Source organism: Carassius auratus, unplaced genomic scaffold (genome assembly GCF_003368295.1).
Source record: "Carassius auratus strain Wakin unplaced genomic scaffold, ASM336829v1 scaf_tig00003633, whole genome shotgun sequence".
Taxonomy (NCBI): Eukaryota; Metazoa; Chordata; class Actinopteri; order Cypriniformes; family Cyprinidae; genus Carassius; species Carassius auratus.
Window position 1 is genome coordinate 637420 of NW_020523535.1, and position 26003 is coordinate 663422.

The 26003-nt window shown below is 39.6% G+C and overlaps 1 protein-coding gene across 1 annotated transcript in view; it reads right to left on the bottom strand.

Annotated features, from left to right (window-relative positions):
• LOC113070272 (bone morphogenetic protein 7-like) overlaps positions 1-14853 on the bottom strand; it is a 47485-nt gene extending 32632 nt beyond the window's left edge. The window contains exon 1 of the mRNA XM_026243506.1: positions 13951-14853. Coding sequence (XP_026099291.1) covers positions 13951-14350 — 400 coding nt within the window. The 5' untranslated portion in view covers positions 14351-14853. The remainder of the gene's footprint in view (positions 1-13950) is intronic.
• Between the last annotated feature and the right edge of the window lie 11150 nt (positions 14854-26003).

The window sequence follows — 26003 nt, forward strand, 5'->3', positions numbered from 1 at the left end:
ATTAGCATGTGCTAACATCCTGTGATGTATTATGGGGTTCAGTGAATAAAAAGATCCAGTTTACAGACGCTTGCAGGGAATACATGCATCACACTTAGACTTTTTAATGTTTTTTTCTTTAAACCAATGCTCTTTTCTTGCGTTTTTGAGCTGAGAGAATAATAAAGTTTCTCTTTGTAGAAGCTTTTTTCATTTTAGAAAGTGAATTGTTCCAAATGAAGTGCAGATCTCAGGGTTTGGTTTGGCATCAGTTCAAGAAGGCAGGCATCTGAGCACAAACAGAGCTACTAATACATCCTTTATCTCTGGCTCTCTTCTCCTCTCAGCTGTGAAGAGTCGATGAGTTATGTATGAGTGTGTGTGTGTGTATCTATCTATGTCTGTGTTTATTTTCTGAAAAGCCTCTGATCGGTTATCGGGTCTCTGGCTGGGTTTGAGCCATCTTCTGGACTCTCTGCAGTGTTGAGTGAGTCTTAAGTCTGTTTAGAAATTAAATTCCAAAATCAAATTTATATTCATTGCTAAGGTTAATTTTGTATATTTGAAGCAGCATTCTTTATAGTCAAATTAAAAATATAATAGGATAATGTAATTTAATAATATTTTCCTTGTATTTATTTTTCTTTCTTTTTTTTTTAGCAGGGCTGATTTAAAAAAAATATTTAATGAATTACATGATATGCTGGGGCTACCAAATGTATGGAAAATTATGTCAGAGTTATGAGATAAAAAGTCAAAGTGTGATACTAATTCAATTATTAGATAAAAAGCCAAAATGATATGATATTGTCAGAATTATGAGATAAAAAGTCAAAATTAAAGAAATAAATCAGTATTATTACAAAACAGAATATAGTTAAGACATGAAACAAAATTATTAAATAAATTATTACAAGTAACAAAAGATTTTTGACCAGGTCGAAATTATGAGATGAAGACAAAAATTTCATTATTTTGTCATAATCTGTGATTTTTTTTTTATTTTGACTTTTATTGCATGATTATAACTTAGTACCTAATAATTTTAACATTTTGTCACATAATTCCACAAAAGTTAATAATAATTAGGATATTTAATTTTAGAATTTTTGGGGGGGATATTTAAACATTATTATATTTAATTATTTTAACTTATTTTAATTCATTTTAGGATATTTAATTATTTGTTCTCCTCATTCTTCTTGTTCTTTTTTATATTGTGTCGACTGGACTAAAGAAAACAGCTGTGGAATCTTTTGTTGTGATTTTTCGGATATTTCCTAGCACAGCGAGATCTGTTACTCAATGTTGATGATCTGGAGCTGTGTGAGGGAGTAAGACAGAACTGAACTCAGATTAACAACAAACGGGCAGGTTGCAACTCTCCTCACAAAGAGAAAAGAAGAGTGAAAAAGCAACAAATGTGACAAAGGAAATGCGAAAGGAAATGCATTAAATAGAAAGCAGCAATTATGATCTCCGACGTGGAAGAAGAGTAGCACTTCAGTTCCACAAGACTACATGCCACGGCAAGAGTACTAATCAAACTCAACAAGAGCAAACCAATTCTGTCAAAAACGTCCCTTTTGTTTGGTGCCAAGCAGGCCGATGGGAAAATTTTCTTCCTAATAAGAGGTAATCTTCCTCTCACTCACTCTTTATTGTTTGTTATAACTTCCAAGACCAGTCCATCTGCACCAGTCACATCAACAACCAGCAAACACTAGCTCTAAACAGAAGGAACTGACATGTCTAGACCTACAGTTCGTACACTTGGAAAAGAGTCCTGGAAAAACAGCGCTTCAAATTAGATTGTGTGTGTGAGGAAACAGGGACTGAAGGAGGTGGGGGGTAAGAGTGTGTGTGTGTGGACTATGAGCTGATAAAGTTCCCCGCACAGCTGCTTAGGCCAGCAGATGCACAGAAACATCTGTATTAACCTCTGGCAGTGTCCCAAGGGCAGCCCGCTGAGAGCAGGAATGCTAGGAAGGCCCTTCCACAGAGCCAGAGATGGAGAAACAACAGAAAGAAGAACAAAGAAGGAAAGCATTAGGAAGGAATACACTATGCTTAATGTTTTAGCGTTTAGCAACAACAGCTATGCCATAACTATCCATCTCACACGGCACTTTAATGATTGCTCTGAACAAGAGCCAGCTGACAAGTGAAGACCAGAAGGGCCGTATCCGACTGGCCTGATATACAGTAAAAGTTAGGTTAAAAAAACATATGTAATCCTTTTAAGTGGAAAATGGAAAATCGTGAATAAATGGTGCCACATGATTCTGTGCTGAAAGTGTCCTACCTGCTGTGGAGCTTTAGAGGAACATAAGCAAATACTGAACTAAATATGGATCTGTTCGTCTGGAATCATCATTTATTGACCCATAACTGATTCAAACATGCAAACCCTCCTTTGTGAAAAAAGTACACTTTAACATGCCTTTTAAAAAGAGTACTTATTTAGGAAATAATGTAAAAATAATGTTATTTAAAATAACTGAATATAATGTTTGTAGACACTGCATTTTTTCGCAATTAAAGGAAAATGTTTTATAGTTTACATTTATATTAAATGCAGTTAGGCTGAACTTAAGTTTGACATAATTAAACAGGACTCAAATACATATTTATATAAAACGGCATTATTCTATTGTCTGTTGAAATATGGTTAACGGTATAGTTGACCCCATGATTTACTCACCTTCATGCCATTCTAGGTGTATATGACTTTCTTCTTTCAGACTAATACAATCATATATATATATATAAATTCCAGGCTCTTCCAAGCTTTATAATGGCAGTGAATGGGTGTTGAGATTTTAAATCTCAAAAAAATGCATCCACCCATCATAAAAAGTGTTCCAGTGGGTTAATAAAGGCCTTCTGTTAATAAAGAATCTCTGTTGAGAAGAGATGAATGCAGTAGCACAGAGGAGACAGCAAAACAAAACATCAATCACAAATTAGAGTACAAAAAATAAGTACAAAATGAGGATTTGTAAAGAAAAATGTCCGAGGATTTAGATATAAGCCAAGAAGAGACTGGTTTTCCTTTGTTGTGCAAAACTTGGTTCTCGCTAGACTAGCATATTCTCACCAGAGCTTACTCTACGGCTATGTCGTACATCATCCGCTGGAAATGTTTCTTATAAAAAGCATTGATTCACTTTAGAAGGCCTTTATTAACCTCCTGAAGCCACGTGGATCACTTTTTATGATGGATGGATGCACTTTCCTTTGCTTCAAAATCTCAACCACCATTCACTGACATTATAAAGCTTGGAAGAGCCAGGACATATTCACCAAGGATGGCTTGAGGGTGAGTAAATCATGGGGTGATCTTCATTTTGGGGTGAACTATGCCTTTAAAGTGTATTGAAGAATGACGATAATTTTTGCTAAATTGTTAAAAATATTAAAAATATGTCATTTTTATTGAAACTTGTATGTATTTAAATATATATCTAATGAAGCTGAAATTTAGAGCATTCAAAATATATTAAATAATTTAACTTTATTAATGTGTCTAGTGTTCTTTACATGTGCTTTAGTATGTTAGTCAAAGACACATCAAAATAAGTGTGTTTCTTTAAAGCACAACAAAATATTATTCAATTATAATGATTTACTATTATTTATAATGACAATTATGTACTTCTAATCTTTTAAAGCTTTTAATTTGACATTATTGCAAAGTGCACCATGTTATTTTATTAATATTATTTACGTTTAAAGTACAATGCATGCACATTTAATACAATTAAATGCACTTCTTTTTCATAAAAGTTTAGATACAAGGCCAGAAAGGGATTTAAAGGGATAGTTCAACTGAAAATCAAACTCATGATGTCCCAAACCTGCACAATTTTATTTCTTCTGTAGAACACAAAAGGAAACCTTCACCAGAATGATCTGTGGAGCTCCAAAAAGGACAAAAAGCACCACCAAAGAAGTGCAAACCAATCATTTGATGGAGAGATAGATTTAAAGTAAATCATTTCAGACTTCTCCTCTCAGAAATCTTTGTTGCTTTAGAAATCTTGAACCTTTTGAAGCTCAACAGTATGAATCAACTTTCATTTTCACTCTGTGGTAAAGAGCAGCTCAGACATTCTGCAGAACATCTCCATTTGCGCGCCATGTACGAAGGTCAAATGGGTTTAAAATGAGATGAAAATGAGAAAATGATGAAAGTTGCAAACAACTGACACGTCAAAACAGGTGCTGTAATTAAAGTGAGATTCATCTCTCTATACCACATCAGCTCATGATCACTTTAGGACTAAGACCTCCATTGGACTAAAGTCCTACAATCCCTCCTGAATGAGGCATCATTAACTTTCCATGACAGAGCTTGTTAATAGTCTAGGATGAATGATAAATACAAGTTTATAAAGAGCAAAACAAAGATATGATGTGTTCACTTGTGAATATTCACTGAGTCAGACGCCTTTTAATGACAGCGCATTGCTAATCCTAACATAATTACCTATTACGTTATGCTTCCCCAACAAAGCTTCTTATTACCTACACACTATAAAACATTACTGACTGCCAGCCGTGAGCCTGAGTGTCAGCAGAGATCTATGTGTGTGTGTTTGTGTGTGTGGTGTGTGTGTGTGTGTGTGTGTGTGTGTGTGTGTGTGTGTGTGCGTGCGTGCATCTGTGTGTGTAAAAACAATGTCCTGAAGGATTACCCATTGTTGTAGTGAGACTCAAGAGAGTCTGTGCGTTAACAAGAGGCTCACTGATGTATATATATATATATATATATATATATATATATATATATATATATATATATATATATATATATATATATATATAAGATATATACAACAAACACACAAACACAGACATGTGTCTGCTTTCAGCAAACCTCAGGACACATCTCTTGTAGACTCACAACAAAAGGTTAAAACTGTGTGACTGTCATGTAGTAGAACATCCAGGATTCTAATTTACCGAAAAATACATGCAGTTCATTCATACAATAAAGTGAATACACCTCTATGAGTGTCTAAATTTAAATTGATTTGTATATATATTTTAGGGAATAAAGATAAAAGTAAGTATAATAGTATAAAATAATACACCTGTCCTAAAATCATAAAAAAATAATAATAAAAAAGAATACCAAAAAATATTATATAGTTAGATTGTTTTTTTTTGTTTGTTGGGTTTTTTTTTGTAATATGTTTTTGTAATATTTTTGAAAAATCTATTCAAAACCTTTAAGTAGTTTGGCATAATATTTTATTTTGTTATGCCAAACAAGATGAGGAATTTAACAACCTACTTCACAGATTATCAATAACTGTGCGTTCACACCGCCGGCGTCGAGAGCGTCAAAAATCGCTCTTGCCGCTCTGTTCACGACGCTGCAGAAAGATTTGTGAGCGCTCAGACGCTCTGCCGTAGATCGAATGATTATTTTGTATTTAAAGCGGCCGCAAAGCAAACAAGCTTGTTGATCTCATGCAGACTACCCACAAGGAGGGTAACGTTATAAGTTAACCTCATTAAATATTGTTGTGGACGAAGAATTAAGATCCTTTACCTAATAATGTATAACACACTGTAAAAATACTCTGATACAAGTAAAAGTCTTGCATTGAAAATGCTAAGTAAATATAATCAAGTATAAACATTACTTAATGTAAGCATAATCAGGGAAATGTGTTTAAAAGTAAACTGGGACTACAGTGCTATTATTTATTATATCATTAGATTATTATTCCTATAACTTTACTGCACATGAGCAACCAGGAAAATGAACAATCTCAGACACCTTGGTCCACGTATCACTTTTAATTAATTTTTTATGTCCCTGTACGCAAACATTTTCAATTTCCATTTTTGAACGAACTATACTTTTAATTGTGTTATTTACTCTCTGTTTACAAGACAATATTCAGTTATCTTATTAATTTGATGGCACTCACACTAGTGTGAGAACAAACTGACCTAAACTGAGCTGGATAACGACACTAATGTTTTCTATAGATCTGCTTTATAGCTGAATCAAATTTGTTTCATAATCGATGAACACTGAAACTGTGATTGAACTGACCTGAATCAACACTTAACTGACTTGAGGGGAATAACAACACTGTTGTCTTCTGTAGAGCTGCGTATAGCTAAATTAAGCTGGTTTCATAATTTGATTAATTTTGCACTATTGAAATCTAAATCAAGTTTGCTTCATTACTAATAAACTTTGCAACATTTAACGCTGTTACTGAACTAAACCGAACTATATGATGACACTATTGTGTTTATAGAGCTGCTTTCATAACTCTGTATTTGTTTCATAATTACTGTTATTTTCTTGTTTATTGCTGTGAAGCTGCGAGGAAACAATCTGCACCATATGAATCGCTATATAAATAAATGTGACTTGACTTGACTATTTCTTAATCACCATTGTCCATTTATTCTAAACATCTGCAAAGTATTATTTGTAAAGCACGCAAGTTCATTCACCTTTATTCACCATGATCGGATGTGTGGCTCATGTTGCCAGGAGCGGTGATTTTTATGAATCCTCCAGAGACTGATGTAAATGTGTCCTATTACAAGAACAGGAATCAATTAGAGGCTGAATAACTGAGAAGTTGATATCTTTCTATCAGAGATTCCACTTGCAGGCTATTCAGAGGATCGCATGAGAGCGAGCTGTGACTAATGCTCTCAATACACATTAGCAAGGCTGAGAGACGGAAAACAGACCCATAAAAAACTGATGGGGTAATGACGTCTCTTTCTCGTGACAGGTAGCAGACTGGCCATTTCCTCACCCGACGGGACTCTCAGCACGGGGTCGGCTGACGTGTGGAAAGTGTTGAGGTGCGGTTGAACTAACGGCGGGGGTCAGGTCAGGTCAAACTCATTCACCCCTCTCCATCTTACTCTCAGACTGCTGGAAGTCTGAGCGCTTGCAGAAAGAGGCAGTCTAATTCATAATAGATGAAATCCTGTTAGATCATCAGGACTCATTTCTGCTGGAAGTCTGGTTTTGACTGGAATATTAAAATGCACCTGGATTTTGAGACACTTCAGGTCGAAGCAAAATTCTAGGCGTTTCAAAAGGCTTATAAGATCCTTAACTTTAAACTTTTAATGTAATTAATCGCGTTTTTACCGAACATACTTGTACTTTATTTGACAGAGAAAAAGTATTGTTGAAAATAGTTTAATATAATTGAAAATGGACTATTTGAGCAATTATTTGTATGTTTCGAGAGATGAATGGGAGAAGACAATAGTCATTTTTTGGTAAACAGCTTCTTAATGTGATTGTACTTGAGAACTCTAGCACACTCTTTTCCAAAGAAATCTTCCGATGCACTGGAAAAAAAATATTAATAATTTATGTATGTATGAATGTATTTCTTTATTTTTATATTTATTTATTTTTTCCCCAAAGCCCCCAAGTGCCCCTGGCCCCCTGGTTGAGAACCATTGGCTTAAAGATGGGGGTGAAATGCTCGTTTTCACTCAATCTCCTGTTAATCTTGAGTACCTTTAGTAGTACTGCATCCTTCATAACTCCAAAAAGTCTTTAGTTTTATTATATTTATAAGAGAAAGATAGTCTGTACCGTTTTTTCCCGGAAAAACACGACCGACTGGAGGAGCTAAAGAGCGTGAGTAGGCTTTTGCGTTGAGAGCATGTGGAAGCTCTGACATTACCGTGAGGGAAAACCCATCATCCAAAACAAACCATGGCTAACAGTCAGATTCAGCCGTTTATTTATGATCCAAAATCAGATCCAGAGGTGTTACGCGCTGATAGCAACACAGAGATATTTGAAGCAGTTTTACTCACCGCCTGCGGTTCCAACACACGATCGTGACCCTTTTTCGTTGGGACTGCATTTTCCTTAAGAAATAAACGATGTGTAAATCCGTCGTCAAACTGGGCCTTGTTTGTAAAACAACCATCTTCGAAATGCAGGGGAACAAACAAAAACACTTGCACAACTCCGTTGATGCTCTGTAAAAATAAAAATAAAATAAAAAAATAAACTCCATCCACTGGTCCCTTAATGCTGTTTTTTCTTTGGTAATCTGTGCAGGGTTGTCTTGCCCTGGCAACCAAAAACACACTACTTTTGTGAATCGCTCTGATCATTGAAATGTCTGTGCTCAGCCTCGCTATACGGGAGCGCGCGCTCTTCCGGCAGAAGTGCCCTTAGGACCCATATAAGGAAATTAGGCTCCAACTAACGTCACACCGAGCCATACTCGAAAAAAAACTTTCCGAAACTTGTGACAAACCTGTTTTTGGAACAGAAATACTCCTTCAAACGTACAACTTAATTTTTGAAACTTTGTCCATGTTTAGCATGGGAATCCAACTCTTTAACAGTGTAAAAAACTCAGTATGCATGAAATAGCATTTCACCCCCCCTTTAAGACCTGTTCACATCAACATCAATGTTGATGTCCTGTTCAATGTGATAAAAATGTTCAGAAACAATTTATTTCTTTATTAAACTGCTAATTTGCTGCTTATTAATAGCTAGTAAGACAGTTGTTAAGTTTAGGTATGGGGTGGATTAAGGGATCTAAGACATTAATATTTGCTTTATAACTACTAATAAACAGTCAATATGCTAGTAATATACATTCTAATATGCAACTAGTGAGAATTGGTCCCTAAACTAAAATTATTTGAATAAACGGTTGTTAATGCATCCGTTCAGACCAACATTAACATTCACATGCCATCAATATGACAGATTTGAGATTTGAATTGAATTTCTCTAATAGCACTGCGATGAAAACTGGCCACAGTTAGGTCACATGTCAAGATCCGCTGCTGTTACATAAAACTGTGACATAGAGGCACTCACAAACAGGTTATTTTGCGTGGAGGAAGAGTCCAGAAGCAGCTCTCTAGTCTCTTTACTCTTGTACTGTTGATCATAGTGAACAGAACTTCACATTCTCTGTGTTACTGCTATGAAGTTCTGGTGTTCCAGTGACCCCTGTATGAAAACGAAGTGTTGTCTGCATTTGTTTTCATCCACATAATATGGGCTGTCACAACATAAGAAGAAATAAAATGACTACACAGCAGGTCGTTCTTCCACTCAGCCCTGCATTTTTAATCACAACCCCTGGCTTCTTTAGCTCTCCAACCCCTTTTCTGCACATCTTTGCCTCCAATGCCTCATTCTCGTGCCTTTTTGCATCTCGGCTTCCACGAGGTGAATAGAAACGATGAATCCTCAGAGGATATTGTAGAGGCCAAAATTATAGTTCTCTCTTTGGACATGCCTGTAAGTGTCCTGACACGCTGGGATGGGGACATCTCACCTAGAAATGAAACTCTGACTTTAAAGGAGTGAACTACAAAGTGGTCTGACAGACTCAGTTAAAGGCCTTGATATCTGCCCTGCTTTTCATGAACAACTGAACCCCTTTGAAAAAGATGTGTGATGTGCACTTATAGTGCGTGTCAAATCTTAAATGTGTATTTTTAAAATCTATTGCAGATAATATAATACTACTGAAAAAAGGCCACTAAGTGTACTTAAATTGAGTTCACTTTCTTGACTCTTTCGCAAAACACACATAAATACACTTTTAAAAAGATCACTGTTGGTGCAAGCTACATTAAAGTGATTATTCCGTTATATATATATATATATATATTTTTTTTTTTTTTTTTTTTACAAAAATGCATTGATTCGTTCAATCCCCTGGATCCGTGTGAGACAATATTTTAATGGATGGGTGTTTTTTATATAACTTCTCTTGGACTGATGCATGCAACACCTGCTGAGTGGCATTAAACAGCTTGACAGATCAAATAAAATGTTTTAATATAAATTCATCTGAAAGAAGAAAGTCATACACTCCTAGGATGACTTGAGGGTGAGTAATATATGGGCCAATTTTCATATTTGGGTGAACTAACCCTTTAACTTCTTGTGGTTTTCTTTGAGTATTATCTTGCTGAGTGTCTTGAAGAGAATCAACATTTCACACACTGAAAAGCACGTTTTTGATCCCTGGAGCATTCACACACCCTCTGCAGTGTTGACTCGTATCGTGTGCTGCATGTTGCGTTTACATTTTACATACATGCTGTAGGTCATTTACACAGCTGGGCTTTTTACTAAGGTGACTCAGAGACTAAATGTCCCAGTCCCAAGGGGCCAAAGAAATCAGACACCCACTTACTTTACACACAGGCACACTAACATCTTTTAAACCTAACAGAACGAGATCCTGTATGGGGCAATCAAATGACACAACTAAGACTGGGAGATATACTCAATATTAAAACGAATGGCATTGAATATCATCAAAAGACAAAACTATATCCTAAACATTACTCAAGTCACAGACATGTAGCTCAGACACAGCTGGCTCTATAGAACTCAAGTACAAAGCCGTTGCCTCCAGTGCTACTACAAACAGTCACACCTGCGCAGGAATTGAAACACACTTCATCTGACAGACGGAAAGATTCATTCTCTTGGAGCAGCAAGGCACCCACATATCTGTCGTAAATTGTGCCCCAGCCTTATGAAAATGTGTAGGAATAAAGAGGGTCTGGCCATGCCAAACAAAGCCTCTTTAGAGCCTGTCGTTCAGCAGGCCTCCCCACTGTGCTTTTGAAGAGTATCTGTGAAATCAGATCCACAAGTGTTGTCATAATATTTTAGAAGCGGCGAATGCCACCCAGCTTCATTCAGAAGGAAAGGGTACAAGTGATCAAAGATGGAGGCGCAAGAAGTACAATTTCTTTTCGCCATATATGAGAAACACTTAGGGTGCTTCATCTGAAAATGGTGTATCTCAACTGAAAAACTTCAGTTTATATTCGAAGGTATGAAGATGATAAGTCGAAAAGGAGCCATTAAAAGGAGTAAATCTGTTTTAAAATGTCCATTATGTTACATGTGCATCATGCAGTGGAAACTGACAATGCACCTGAATAAACACGAATGAATATCAGAAGGTATCTTGTTTTAACCACGAAAAGACATCAGTATACACCATCCTGTCTGGTTTGTTTGTCGGACAAAATTGAAGATTCAGCATTATGATTGGCTAAACAAAAAACAAACAAAAAAAACAGCTCAAATAATGCATTCCTTCTTAAAACCATTGGGAACATAATGGTGCGTTTCATAATTTGAAGGGATTTGGGGAAAATCCTATTCCAGTAAACATTAAAAACCCCTTTAGATGTTATTGGACCGCATATGGTTTCTGTGTGAAATCTTTTTGTTTTCCTTGTGTTCATTTTGCTTATGTAAAACATCTTTGTTATGATTAACTGTCAGGTTTATGGATGACAGATTCAGGGAAGAAAGCAAAACCCTCGTATCGTATGGTATCCATGCGGTGTTCTCTGGGCCTAATGCAATATTAGCAACTACGTAACCACCACGGGGAGGATTAAGTAAATATATACATATATCTGCACATTCTTCCTGTAAAATGCCAAAGGGGAAAGTCTCTGTTGACACTGTGTTTAATATGAAAGGTGGCAGCGGCTGCAGCAGGTTGTTTCATTTATAGCTGGCGGGAAGGGCTAAAGCGGAGCAGAAAGAGAGAGAGGCCCTTAAATCTGCGAGCCTCTGTGGTCAAATCCATCTGTGTCAGTGCTTGTCCAGAATAGACACAATACAGCAGTCCTCTAGATAATTACACACTTCAGAATAAGAAACGCTGTCACCTCCCTCCCTATAGTCATACACTTACACACACACACACACACACACATTAGCCTTTCCCAGATTAATCATTTCTTTTCATTGTACTAAACAAAATATGTTTTTAAGTCTTAATCAGTTTTTAAAGGGACAGTATGTTTTTAAGTCTTTTAAAGGGCCAGTTTACCTAACAGTTGAAATTCTGTCCTCATTTGCATACCTTCATTTCAGTCCAAACCTGTTTTTTTGTTTCTTTTGTATTTGTATTTGGCAAAATTCAGCCCGAATATCTTCTTTTATGTCTGCATAAGAAAGACAATTCAGCCCGAATATCTTCTTTTATGTCCGCATAAGAAAGAAAGTCATACAGGTTTGGAACGTCATAAAGGTTTTATAGTTTCAGAAGAATTCAGATCGTCACTTAACTATCACATCCAACCCATCTTACCAATAAACAGTGATACAAATCACACCCTTAACAACATAATTGCTCTTATCGGACAATAAATCACACTTTGCATGGCAGTGTTGTGCTTGCGTGCAGCTGATGACGCTTTAATGAGGAAACTATCAAGCTCGCTGATAAGACAAGTCAGGTTCTTACGAAACATTCAGGCAGGCAAAGTTAGGCGGCGTCACAGATTACACTTTAGGTGGAGGTTAAGGTGGATGACTAAAAGCTACTTGAATGGTGACCTGGGAGCGTTCTTACAAGACATGTTGCAAAATACCAGTTATTACAGATATTGATTTTAGAATAAAACAGTGAACCGTAGCTACAATGGTGCTTAAGAAAAGGCATTTATCAAACTGGCATGTATATATTTAGTGTCATGGTTTTATAGTAGCAACTATATGTTGTTATTTTTCTATGGTTTCCATAGTTAAGTGTCATTCCATTGTCGCTTTTGAATGCAAGTATATATGTGAGCCGCCCCGGCTTTGTCACTGCAATTAAGCAAATGAGACACGAGTAGTACTTTGCACTTAGCAAAACACTTGTGCCTCTGTCAGCTGATATCATTACTGCAGAGAAGGAAAACGATAAAGAGACTTTACAGCCAGCTCTGAACACCTGAACATTAGTAGAAGACACAGCTGGCACTGAGACAGCAGACGCTTGGGAATGCGCCAGAGTTTTATTATCACTCCCCAAAACACACAATGCAAATATAGGTTTGTGTTCAACAGCATTAGGGGCTTGGAAATCATGCCAAGGTTAAGACTTTGTCCAGAGATAAGTGGCCTAATAAAATCAAACAAGCAATGAAGGAGAGAACTATGCGTGCTATTTGGCCCAGGAACAAATAAAACATCTAAGACTCTCAGTGGGGAAAAAAATCCCCATTCTTTGACCAGTTATTATTCACTCAGCCGTCTTATTATCTGATTTCTGTGTCAGGTCTTTCCTGCCGATGCCAAAACATGAAGAGACAGAGGATCAATCTGAGCTTTGGCTTTTATTTCAACTAACTATCAGATAGAATAGAAATATAATCCCCATAATAATGTTTCATATTCATAATCATTTTGCCTTCCAAAATAAACCACATCAGTTTCGCTATTGGAACCAGACTTTGTGACATTGTCAAGATCTAAACAAACAACTGAAAGCACAGTTATGCAGATTTAAATTGTTTCTTGTAAAACTATTAGTCCAATTTTTCTCAAAAATATATGTTTTTTTTTCTAAGTTTTAACCCTAATGATGTTCTCAGTGATAGGGTGCAATGGGTCCAAATCTCCAAGGATGTAATTTTCAATCAGTAGTAACGGTAGCATGGCCTCTTTGATTTTATTAAATGGTTACATATAAAAACATTGAAGGCACAACCTGTTTCTAGAATGTTCACTTTTCACTTTTATTAAGCAAACTCAAGAAGAGGCAGGTGTTTTGCCTCACAGCTGTTTCAATATATTGAACAGCTGGGTGCCTAAGTTGACTAATCAGAAGCAAAGACCAGAACTATCCGTTTTACAAACAAACAGGTTTTACTGATGAGTTGACCAATCAGAATAAAGCATTCAAGAGCGCCTTGTAATAATGATTATTAAATAGACATTTCTGTCAAAATTGTGTCCTAAAGTTCTTGAGTGCTTCTTTTTACTCAAGTTATAACTCCATTCATTATTTTATATCTCAACACTCATTATGACCAATTAAGTGCATTTGCAGTAAACAAGAATTTGTGGATTTTTAATTTATTTTAATATAGCCTAATATTGGTTTCGATATAAGTTAAAATATGGCATTTGCCATCCTGTCAGTGCGCGAGTGACCATCTTACCTAGATTAACAAAACTCATGACCATGTCCGCGTCGTTCAGGAAGTTGTTGTCCTGAAGGGTCGCGATCGGCGGTCCCTGAGTGGTGAAAACGGGCTTGTAGGGGTACGAGAAGCCCTCCTCGTCTCCCTCAGTGGACATGGCATTGTACAGATCCAGCATGAACATCGGCGCGGCGTTGTGCTTGCCGTGGAGGTGCGGCCGTGGCCGGTGCGGTAACCCGAGGATTGACAGGATCTCCCGCTGCATCTCCCGGCGCTCCTGGCTCTTCAAGCGCCGGTGGATGAAACTAGAGTGGACCTCGTTGTCCAGAGTAAAGTTTGTAAAGCCCGTGTCTGCCAGGACGCAATATCCCCAAACGAGCGACAGAACAAGAGCGCATAAATCCAGCAAAGAAACCATGATGAACTTTCGCGCAGAGTTTCACACTAATACAAATGAGCCAATCCAAATAGGTGATGACTGAAATGTTATCGCTGGTATATTTAATTATTTTGTTCCCACATTTCTCCCTCTCGAGATAGCTCTCGGATTCATTAGCGCACTTATAACCTGTTGCGTGTGTTTTAAACCAATCCTTTGACTTTCCAGAGCGCGCAACCTGTAGACGCGCAGAGATTCCGAGTCCAGATGGCAAACTGGAGGAGGAGGAGCGAAGCCGAGCCGATTAAACTCCGCTAACAAAGCGGAGAGTGGGAGGTATGAGGACGCAGGCGACTGATAACGGCAGGGCCGTCGGGTTATCAGCAGATAGAGATTGTCTCTGAACTGAAATGACGGGTGGAGGCTGCTTACGCGCTTCATGGATGCCCGTTTTCAGAAATGCACCTGCGGCGACAACATTGCCCCGTTGTGTAAAGATATTGCAACATGTCAGAGAGAGTGAATTACACTGCTGTTATTATCTGTAGTGCTGGAGATCTTACCTGAGGGTAGATATTACAATCAGAACATCTCAAAAGCAAGGAGGGAACATTAGTTACACGCTGGCTGTAAATTATAGGAGGTCTGTCTGACCCTATGTTTTAAACGTGTAGTAGCCTACAGCTGTCTGTATAGAAGTAACAAGGAGATAAAATAAAAAATAAAGTGGGATTGTTATGAGGTCTATTGAGGAAAGCAAGAACTGATAAAACGGTGTTAAATGCAGTCACTTTAGATAAAAACATCTGCCAGATGTGTAAATGTTTTAAAGAGAATATATAATTATAATTAAAGAGAATGTTTTTCTGTTTAAAACAGAAATACCTTTATAAAGTTGCCTGCGGTGAAGGCTGCTGAATAATTTTACAAAGCTGCATGTATACACATGTCTTTACAGCTTGATCCGGATGGGAACACCTTATTCATATTGTAAATGTGAATGGTTCATTGATGACGCTACAGCTAAGTTAATTCTTTAAACTGTTAAGACTGTGGAATGAAAACTCGCCCTGTCATAACTGGACCTTCCAGTTAAAATGACTGACTTCTCTCACCTCCAACCTTTAAGTCTCTTTAAACTCTGCCCCTAGAAGTTTTCGCTTATTTGCCTCCACTTTCGAGTGCAAGTGTTGCCCATATTTTAATACACCCAAATTCCCAATAAAACAATTCTCATTCACATACTTTTATGTTTCTGTTTTTAGATAACATGACCCAGTGCAACTATATCTGCTGCTCTGCAATGCTAAAATCCAGGCGTCGTCTGACAAAATCATTATACACATATGTTAAAGACAGTGGCTTTGCTGTGAATTCAGCTGTATTTGATAGCATCTGATGATAGCAGATAATGATAACAACAGAGAAAACATTACAAATTACTGATTGTCTTCCTTATATTTATTTATGTATTGTTTGTTTGTTTCTATGTTAATCACCAAAAAAAGCTAAAAAAAAATAAGTAGCAGCAACAATGGGAAAGTCAGTAAATTAGTTGGCAAAATCCCCAAATTGGCAACGGCAATGCCCACATATAAAAATTCAAAGAACAATCAATGCATAGAATCAAGTTTTTTTTTTTTTTTTTTTTTTTTTGATAATCTGTTACACATGAATGTATGTCCCAATACAGAATTAAATATATACTTAACTGAATAAAAATGGCGTAGGATTTACTTAAAAATACATTTTCATACAGAAATTGAAAGTAAATAATTACACAAGAATGACAAGTAACACCTTGAATTAAATGTATAATTTGTAAGTAGCCTGAAATAGTATTTTCTTATAAAAAGTACTCCAATAATCTTTGTTTTATTTACAATTTTGAAAAATGTATTATTTTTATAGTATACTTTTGTTTCATTTCACCAATCTTCATGTTGTGGTTAATAAAAACAAATATGAAATTAAGGAATATTAAATAGTTTGGATTTAAATGGGTTATTCAAATCCACAACAAATTAACTTTAAAGAAGCCTTTGTCTCAAGGGGGGAGGATATAGGATGCAGAAGGTTGAGCAAAAGTTTTTATTTAATCTCATAGCTGAGGAACAATGAAGGTACAGAGAACTCCATTGTGATTTATAAATGCTCATAATGACCAAAACAGCCAGATGTAGGGACTCAGATGGCAGACAGCTGTTGTGTGAGGCCAGTCCCACCTGCCTCTTACAGCTCAGCACCTCTTAAACACTCAGTTTAATGCAATGCTTCTGAAGCTCACCTGAGCTGTTTATTCTGTCCCTCCTGACACATTAACCTCCAAATGCTCTGTATATTTTAGTGTCATGTGTAAAAGGACCCAGTTGCAAGGATATTGCAACAGCTTCGCCTTGGGCACAGGTGTCAGGTACACTCATTAAAGTGGCTTCAGCACCAGGGGAACAGGGCAGACCCAGATGTGAACAGCAGCTGCTTTGATTTATGTTTTCAGAAGACAGATTGCTTTACGCCCTTTATTGTGTTCATTTCTCATTTAGGAATAATTTCAGTCCTTGGATTTGAAATGAAAATAAATGTGTCTAATCTATCTTCATTAGGCCAAAAATCAATTTATGCTTCGATCAGTATTAAATGCCTATTAGTAGGAGCCTGAACCATGTAAACATCGATTTCCGGTTCTATCAGATAGAATCAGTGAATGGCCGCAGGTGTTTACATTGAGGCAGTGTTTAGTTGAAAAGAGAAAGAATTGGTTTCAGTTAAAACTTTCCTCAGTCCCTGTATGTGGGAGCCAGGGCCCCCAGTCTGTCTCTCAGCCCAACAGAGAGCTGTCATTCTGGGGAAGGACAATAGGAACAGACCCCCCTTTGTTCCAGCTCTGGTGGCCCTTGTGACCGGCACAGTAAACAGCGGGCACAGGCTGATTTGCCAGCCTGGATAGCCACACTGAGGAGCTTTTGACTGGGGGAAGTTAAGCAGAACAGCACCCTGAGATCTCCCAATGACTCTCTCTTTCAAGCACACTCTCTCTCTCAGCCTCACTCACCCTCTTGAAAACAAACTTTTATTACCAGGGAATGTATTGAAAACCCAGGCATTTATGTAGAGGAGATGGAGAAAAAAGATAAACAATGCATGGGTGTTTATTCTTATATGTAAAAGGGCAACATCACCCATGTACTGAATAATTGGGATATACAGGGGTTGTACAAAACAATGTGAGCACCTATTATTCTATTGGGTAATATAATTTGTGTAAGATTCAGTAAAAAAAAAAAAAATAAATAAATAAATGAAAACCTTTGGATTGTCTTTTACTTCATGTTTCATTGTCTGTATTTCATTGTCTGTATGGCCATGTCACTTCACTTTTCACTTTTATTCTCTAGTTTTTACAGTATATCAGTGTAGTATAAGTCAGCAGTGTTTATCACAAGCCGTAAGTGAAATGGTTGATTTGTCAGACTTCCAAGAAAAGGAAATCATGGAAGCCTGTTTAGAAGGAGTGACTGTAACCTCAACAAACCTATTTGTGTTATCATTATGATTATGGTACACAAAGCATGGCAAGACTTATTCAGTGACGTGACCATAAAACCAAAAGTGAATGTTAGGAACTGTCGAGCACTTATGTCCAAATAACACAGAACTGCTGCAGTAAAGTGACAGCAAACCTCAATATTCACCTTAACTACCGTTTCCATAAAAAAAACAAAAAAAAAAACAAAGAGAACTCAAAGAAATTAAATGAAAGGGAATGAGAAATGAAAGAGCTGAAACTGCTAAAACTTTGAAAAAGATGGGGCCATAAACCACTGTAGGAGAGAAGAGTGAGAAGTAGATTCCCTTCCTTTAACATCTATAAAACAACTGGCAGATGTTTTGATTCAACTGGAGACTGTTCGGACAAGTTGTATGAATCCATTCTATGAAAGCTGGAAGCTTTATTAAAGGCAAATGTTGGTAAAAGACATTAACAAAGAAATATTGCAGGTTTGCAAGGTGTTCACATTATTTTGTCCAACCCCGTATATGAATGAATGAATGAAACAATGAATGATGCATTTATATTTAACCTATATGACTTTCATTCTTCAGATGAGCACAAAGAAAGATTTACTGCTGATTACAGAATCAGCTTTACTGACAAGATCCACATTAAATATCATATGCGATTTATCATGCAGCCCTACTATGAAAGTTGCCCAGAACCAATCATTATAGTCTACAAAGTGTCAGATTTTGGGTTACCATCCACTTGCACAGTATAGACTCTTAATTTGTGTTCATCTGAAGAAAGTAAGTCATGTAAAACGTGAAGCAGTTGAGTAAAATATGAGAATTTCCATGCCAAGGCCCAAAATGGTACAAAAACGTGTCTAGGTTACGTATGTAACCCTAGTCCGTCGAGGGAACGAGGCGCTTCGTCAAAGCGCTATGGGGAATGCGTCTAGCGTGAGCGACTCTGAATATCGTGTGTAATCAGTCCAATGGAAGAGCCACGTCACGGGCGGGATGACGTAAGTGACCAGGAAGCTATAAAAGCACATGCCGGGCAGCTGGCGTCAGCTTCGAGTACCAGCAAGTGCCGGCAGGGGTGCCGGGGTTATGGCCTCGAGACGCAGCATCTCGTTCCCTCGAGGAACTAGGGTTACATACGTAACCTAGCGACGTTCATCTTCAGGAACTCGAGCTGCGTCGAAGCGCTATGGGGAATGAATACCAATGCTGCCAGACTACCAAACCCCTGCCTAGTGTGTATCCGAAGAGCACAGATTAGGATGAGAGGACTGAAGCGCCTGGAGTGACTGGCATGTCTAAGCCATAGAATTTTTCTAAAGTAGAAGGTGTGGACCACCCGCAACACTGCAGATGTCCAGCATGGACACACCTGCTAGGAAGGCCTTGGCCATACCCCGTGTGGAGTGATCCTTGGCTCCCGACAGCGGAGGACGACCAGAGGACTCATAGGTGGCATTGATAGTCTCGACTATCCAATGACTAATAGTCTGCTTAGAAGCAGGAAAACCCCTCTTACCGTAGCTCACAAGCAATTGGTCTGTTTTTCTCCAAAGGGCAGCTCTGTGGACATATGCATCCAGCGCTTGAAATGGACCCATACAATTTAGCTTCTCTTGGTCAGGCTCCCAAAAGGGAGGAGGACAGAAGGCCTGCAGCACTGGAGCACCATACTCGGCCTGGCCAGAATGGGCCTACTAGCAACAGACAGACCCCGTCCCAGCGTACACTCGCCAGTACTCCCGGGAGCAAAGCAATAGGGGGAAATGTGTACAGATGAAGGCTCGGCCAGATCTGTACCATAGCGTCCAGTCCCAGAAGAGCTGGATGAACTAGAGAGAACCAAAGGGGACATTGTGATGTCTCTTCAGTCACAAATAGGTCTACTTGAGCTCTGCCAAAAACTCTCCATATCTGCTTCACCACCTGGGGGTGTAGCTTCCATTCAATTGTTTGACAGTGAGTGACTGGCCTTCTTTGACTCTCTTGACTGAGATGAAGATCGACTTGATATGAGCAGGGGACAATCGTGCCTACATCGTGGTCGAATCCCATACTACGCCTAGATAGGTGGTTCTCTGAACTGGAGAAAGTATACTCTTCTTGGCGTTCAGTCTCAAACCCAGCTCCCCCATATGTGCGAGAACGACATCTCGATGCCGAGCCGCAACCTGCTCTGACTGAGCTAAAATCAACCAATCATCGATATAGTTGAGAATGCGGATGCCCTGCATGCGCAGGGGGACCAGAGCCGCATCTACACATTTTGTGAATGTGTGGGGTGAGAGTGCAAGTCCGAAGGGAAGTACTTGATATTGGTAAGCTTCGTCCCGGAAAGCGAACCTCAGAAACTTCCTGAGTTGTGGAAGGATGGATATGTGGGAGTATGCATCTTTGAGATCTATTGTGACAAACCAGTCCTCGGACCTGATCTGAGCTACAACATGCGTAATCGTGAGCATTTTGAACTTCAGTCTCATAACTGATCAATTTAAGACCCGCAGATCTATGATCGGTTGCAACCCCCCTGCTTTCTTTGGAACTATGAAATACAGCCTGTAAAACCCGGACTCCCTGTCTTGAGTAAGGACCACCTAGATGGCCTCCTTCTCTAATAGGGCTTTCACTTCCTGTTACATAACCAGACCCTGCTCGGGACCTACTATCGTCGGAGTAACCCCGTTGAATATTGGCGGTGCAGAGCCGAACTGAATACTGTAGCCTTTTTCTGTGTGCAGGACCCATTGAGATACATTTGGCAGTAGTTTCCCCGCTGCTAAATAATCTACTAAGGGAATCAGTCTCTCGAGACTGACTTCTGGTGTAAGAGGCCCCGCAGGGGCGGCGAGAGTCTCAGCCCCGCTACGTGCACAGGCGGAAGATACTGATAACAAGGCTCGCGTGGGACCGCTGCATGCTGGAACACTGGCAGGGTTGGCAAATCGGCCCCCAGAGGGTGCTGAGGCGAGACCGGCAATGTGTATTGCGGTCCTACCCCAGCAGAGGCTTCCCTCTGAAGCCCTGAACTTCTGGCATCAGGGCTTCTTGGCCGATGACTTCTTGGCTTCAATAACTGCCCTAAGATCTTGTTTGGGCCTAGAAGACCTCGGACGAGACCAGAGGAGCATGAGAGGCGACGCTCTGTTTTTGAGCCTCACGGTACGAGGAGCTGGCATGCGGCTGGGGCACCTCCCACCCAGATGCCCTGAGAGAGTGACGAGGGAAGAATTTATGGATCGCAGCCGCCTTTTTGCGGATCTCCTGAAACCTGTCGACGACAGTACTGACTGCGTCGCCAAACAGGCCAGAAGGCTGGATTTGGGTGTCCATAAGGCAGACCCTGTCCCGCTCTTTCATTTCGGAGAGGGTCAGCCGTAAATGTCTCTCTGCGGCCACCATAGCTGCCATGGACCGCCCAATCGCTCGAGCAGTCTCCTTGTTGGCACGGAGGGAGAGATCAGCGGTCCTTCTTAGCTCAGATATATCATGGGACTTGATCTCCTCTCCCTCGTCTAGCTCTTTAAGCAGGTCTGCTTGGTACGCCTTTAACACCGCCATGGTGTGCAGACACGAACCAGCCTGCTCTGCTGCAGCAAACCCTTTGCCCACCAAAGCCGAGGTTGTTCTGAGCGGCTTGGAGGGCAACGCCGGCGCCTTCAGAGATGATGCGACTCTGGGGGACAGATAGCTCGCGAGCATCTGTTCCACCCAATGCATTGCTCTGTAGTCATGCTCTGCCATCCCCACCACATTGCCATAGTAATCTGATGATGGGATGTAGAGGCAGGCTGAAAACAGTAGTTTTTTCGTGCAGATCGGGAAAGAATGGAAGGCCCTGGCTAGGAAGTGGTTGACCCGCCCGCAGGAAGCGTTCATCGAGCTTGCTTCACTGTGGTTCAGGTGTTTTCAGGTGTTTGCCATTCGATGCTTAGTTTGGCCACCGCGCAAGTAACCACCTCTAAGAGCTCCTTGTATTGTGGCAAATGGGGTGGCGAATCCCTGTCGACAGATTCCACATCAACCTGCCTCAGCCAAAGCGGGACCAGCACCACGGGGAACGCCGGCGAAGGCTCCCTCCTCAAAGAGAGCCCTCGGGGAATGAAGAACATTCTCTCACAGTGCGGGCAGTTGGCTCCCTCGAGAGCCGACTCAGCATGCTTCGAACCCAGGCTTGGACATGGACATGAACCCAATCTTAGACATGACTAGGAGCTCTACTTGACAGACAACAGTAAATAAGACTCACAAGACAAACAGAGGACATTCACACACAGAGCGCTTGCTGAAGACGCGAAGCTAACGCCAGCTGCGCGGCATGTGCTTTTATAGCTTCCTGGTCGCTTACGTCACCCCGCCCGTGACGTCACGCTCTTTCATTGGACTGATTACACACGATATTCAGAGTCGCTCACGCTAGACGCGTTCCCCATAGCACTTCGACGCAGCTCGAGTTCCTGAAGAGGAACATGAGATACATAGTAGACTTTCATCACTCAATGGCTGGATTTCTCCGTTCCCTCCTTCAGGGAATGAAGGTTACATGCATAACCGAGATGTTCCTTTTAGTCGGTCACTTTCTACGTCACATCAATGACAGAGGATTTGGAATCCCTACCCAAGAAAAACTGGTGCTTCCCCCTTAAAGTGCCTTTCACAAGCCTCCTAACCCCATGCTAGAACCCGAGATCATGGCGGAAAAGGGCCAGCCTCTGCAATTTCTGCACTACCACTAAGGAAGACTTGGATAACACTGGGAAAGCATGCCCTTTTTCGTTGGAAAAGGAACAACCGGGAAAGCCACATCCTCCATGAGAGGGGTTGTAGGTGGCACTTAAGCCTCTGCTACACTTTCCACATAAGCGATCTGGAAGCGCACACGGACAGCACGGATGCTACCAACAAATGGTAGATTTCAAGGTGGTTCAAACCATTTATAGAGATTTATATAGGCAGAGTGGGACTGTCAGGGAAAACACAGGCTTAGAACTAGAAGAATTGTGAACTCAGAAGAATACACAGATCCCGTCAGGCTCACTACATATGGACATCCAGCCTACTACCGGTATTCAAGAATACATTGAGTGTAGGCCTGGCCTCAGACACTCCGCCACATCTGGCTCGCTGAAGGTGACGTCTCAAAGAAACGGTTTTCGGTTTAGTGCACTGATGATCCGAAAACCGATGCAACCAGTTCTTGACTCGAGAACGAGAATCGCTCTTACATGCTGAAGTTCAATATCATCAGCTGCTCTACTCGTGTTAATGTTCTGTTTACTACAAACTCAGTTTGTGAATGTGTCATCATTAACTATAAATACAGTACAGATATTTAATAAATCATCCCTTATTCCTATTAAACATAGAGTCTTTAGAGTCTTAATTATTGTCCAACTTCCCTGAAAACCCCTTTGGCCTATACATAATCTACAATATACAGATTAAAAACATTCATCTTAAAAAAAGCAAAATAAAATAGTTATTTTATCACACTTTCCGATGTTTAACAGAATACTTGAAAAATTACATGCATAGCGCAGTATCATCTGTTCAGCAGTTCTCAAATCAGATGCGTCCGAAAGAAACGGTTTTCTGTTCAGTGTACTGGTGATCCGAAATCCGATGCAACCGGTTCTTGAATCAAGAAATAGAATCAGCTCATCAGTTCTCAAATCGGATGCGTCAGACAGAAATGATTCTCGGTTCAGTGTACTGGCCGAAAACCAATGCAACCGGTTCTTGACTTGAGAACGAGAACTGCTCCAGCAGTGGGCATGTTCGTTCGTCATCTGGCTCTGCCATCTTCAGTTCGGCCTTCACAGCAGTTCAGTCAGTGTACTGTTTTAGTAAATGAATTACTCCGGGATATTGGTTTATTCTGACTCAGAGGGAGTGTCAGTCATGTTAAAAAAGTTAGGAGCTTAAGTAGTTTGTGGATTAATGCTTATTGGAGATGCAAACCGTTTCAAACGATTCAGTTTGATTTGGTGAAATGATTCAACTGGTTACTAAGAAGAACCGGTAAAATTGAACGATTGGTTTGCGAATCGAACATCACTAGTCACTTAAGCAACTTTCACACTGCACGTCGGACCCGGCAAATTGCCGGAACATTGCCGGGTCACTTTCTGTGTGAAAGCAAACACATCCAGGGATTGATTCCAGCATTGAACCCGGGTCGGGGACCTAGTAACTTTGCGGGGTCAACCCGGGACGAGCGCTGGTGAACAAAAGCCAGATCTAATGCCATGTCGAAGTGATAGCGCGACTCTTTTACCGGCTGTTATGAAGGAAGATCAGTTAGTTCCTCACCTACACGCTGACGCCGAGATCATTCGCTTGCTTCACTGAAAGTATAACGTGCCTAACGTTTTCGACTTGTACATTACACATCATGCCCTGATGTCACGTGTCGTAACGGGATCTTTATGGGTTGTGCACATATCCCGGGTAATCACTGGCAGTGTGAAAGTGCAAAATCTAGCGACCCGAGAACAATTGCCGGAACACTTTACCCGTGTATTTGCCGGAATGGCAGTGTGAAAGGGGCTTTAGCCATCTTGATCAAATGAAACAAAAAATAATGAAGCTTTCCTGATTGTTTACTAGGGGTGTAACGATTCACTCGTTTTCTCGATGCATCGATTCCAAAACCTGACGATTCATACACATCGATCTTGAAACATGATTTTGAATCGTGAATCACCGATCTCTGACAGTAATCGATTTAAAACGCTAAGAATCGAATGAATCGCGATTTCTATAGTGATTCAATGCTTTCAAAATATACACACATTACATTACTACACGCACAAATAAATGGAGACCTTGAACAGTGTTCGTGCCTCGCATCTATCCTTCACGCGCTCCACTGTTTACCGCCCGAGACTGTCACGGGATTGCACTCACACTCTGTTTGTCTCTGACACAGCTGATGCGTGATTTCTCCTCAGGACTCATGGCTAGTAATTCTAAAGTGAAGTAGCTTTACTTTTCTGTAGTTCTGTAGTGCTAGGTTTATCTGTAATCAGATCAGCCGCAGCTCTACCATTTTAGGTCCGGGCCCACCCATTTTGGCCCAGGCCTATGACTAGTGAGTGATTTTCATTCTAGCGGTTCATCCAATAAGCAGCCCGAGGAAAGCTTTGAGTGAAAGCTTCTCAGCCAGTCAGCGGCTTCTTACCACATGTTTGGACTCTGCATCGTCACCAGCAAGTGATCCAATGAATATATACTGTCAAAAAGTTTTTTTTTTTTCGAATCGACTCTCTGCCTACCCAAAGATTCACAGCCCTATTGTTTACACACTCTAGAAGACTGACATTGCATCATGTCTTAAAAGCAAGATATAAAAGGTCACAGTTCTGCTCAATCTTAACAAGCTCAAACCACACTGCAAACCGTTGACTGATATAAATTTGAGTAATCAAGTGAAGAAAGTAGGGCATGTTTTCACGGTCAGCATGAAAAACTGAGCCACAGCAAAATATATACAGTATATACTGATAAATATAATATAAAATGAAAGTTGTGAGTTTGCAGAATTTGCAGTCAAATCTACACTGACATTAAAATGTTTGGCAATGGTTTTGATGATGTCTCACCAAGCTTACCGACACTGCATTTATTTGATCAAAAATGCAGTAAAAATTGTTATATTGTGAAAAATGTTTGTAATTTAAAATAACTGTTTTCTGTTTGAATATGTGTAAAAAATATATATATATTTGTTGCAAAGCTGAATTTTCAGCAGCATTACTCTAGTCTTCAGTGTCACATGATCCTCCAGAAAACATTGTAGTATGCTTATTTGCTGCTCAAGAAACATTTATTATTGTCAATGCTAAGAACAGTTGTAATGATTAATATTTTGGTGGAAACTCTGATACAATTGTTGTTGTTTTTTCAGACATTTGATGACTAGAAAGTATAAAATAACAACATTTACCCTATGTAAAATTTTTTGTAACATTATAAATGTCTTTACTGTCATTTATTTTATCCTTGCTGAATAAAGTATTCAGAAAGTGTTACCAAATTCTTTTCTAAATCCATCCCACTGTCTCTTGAATCTGTCTGCCTAAATCAAAATCAGTTTAGCTCCTGCAGGTTGTAACACAACGTTGAAATAAAAAGATGTGCTAATACCAGAGTGAATAAACTGACATTT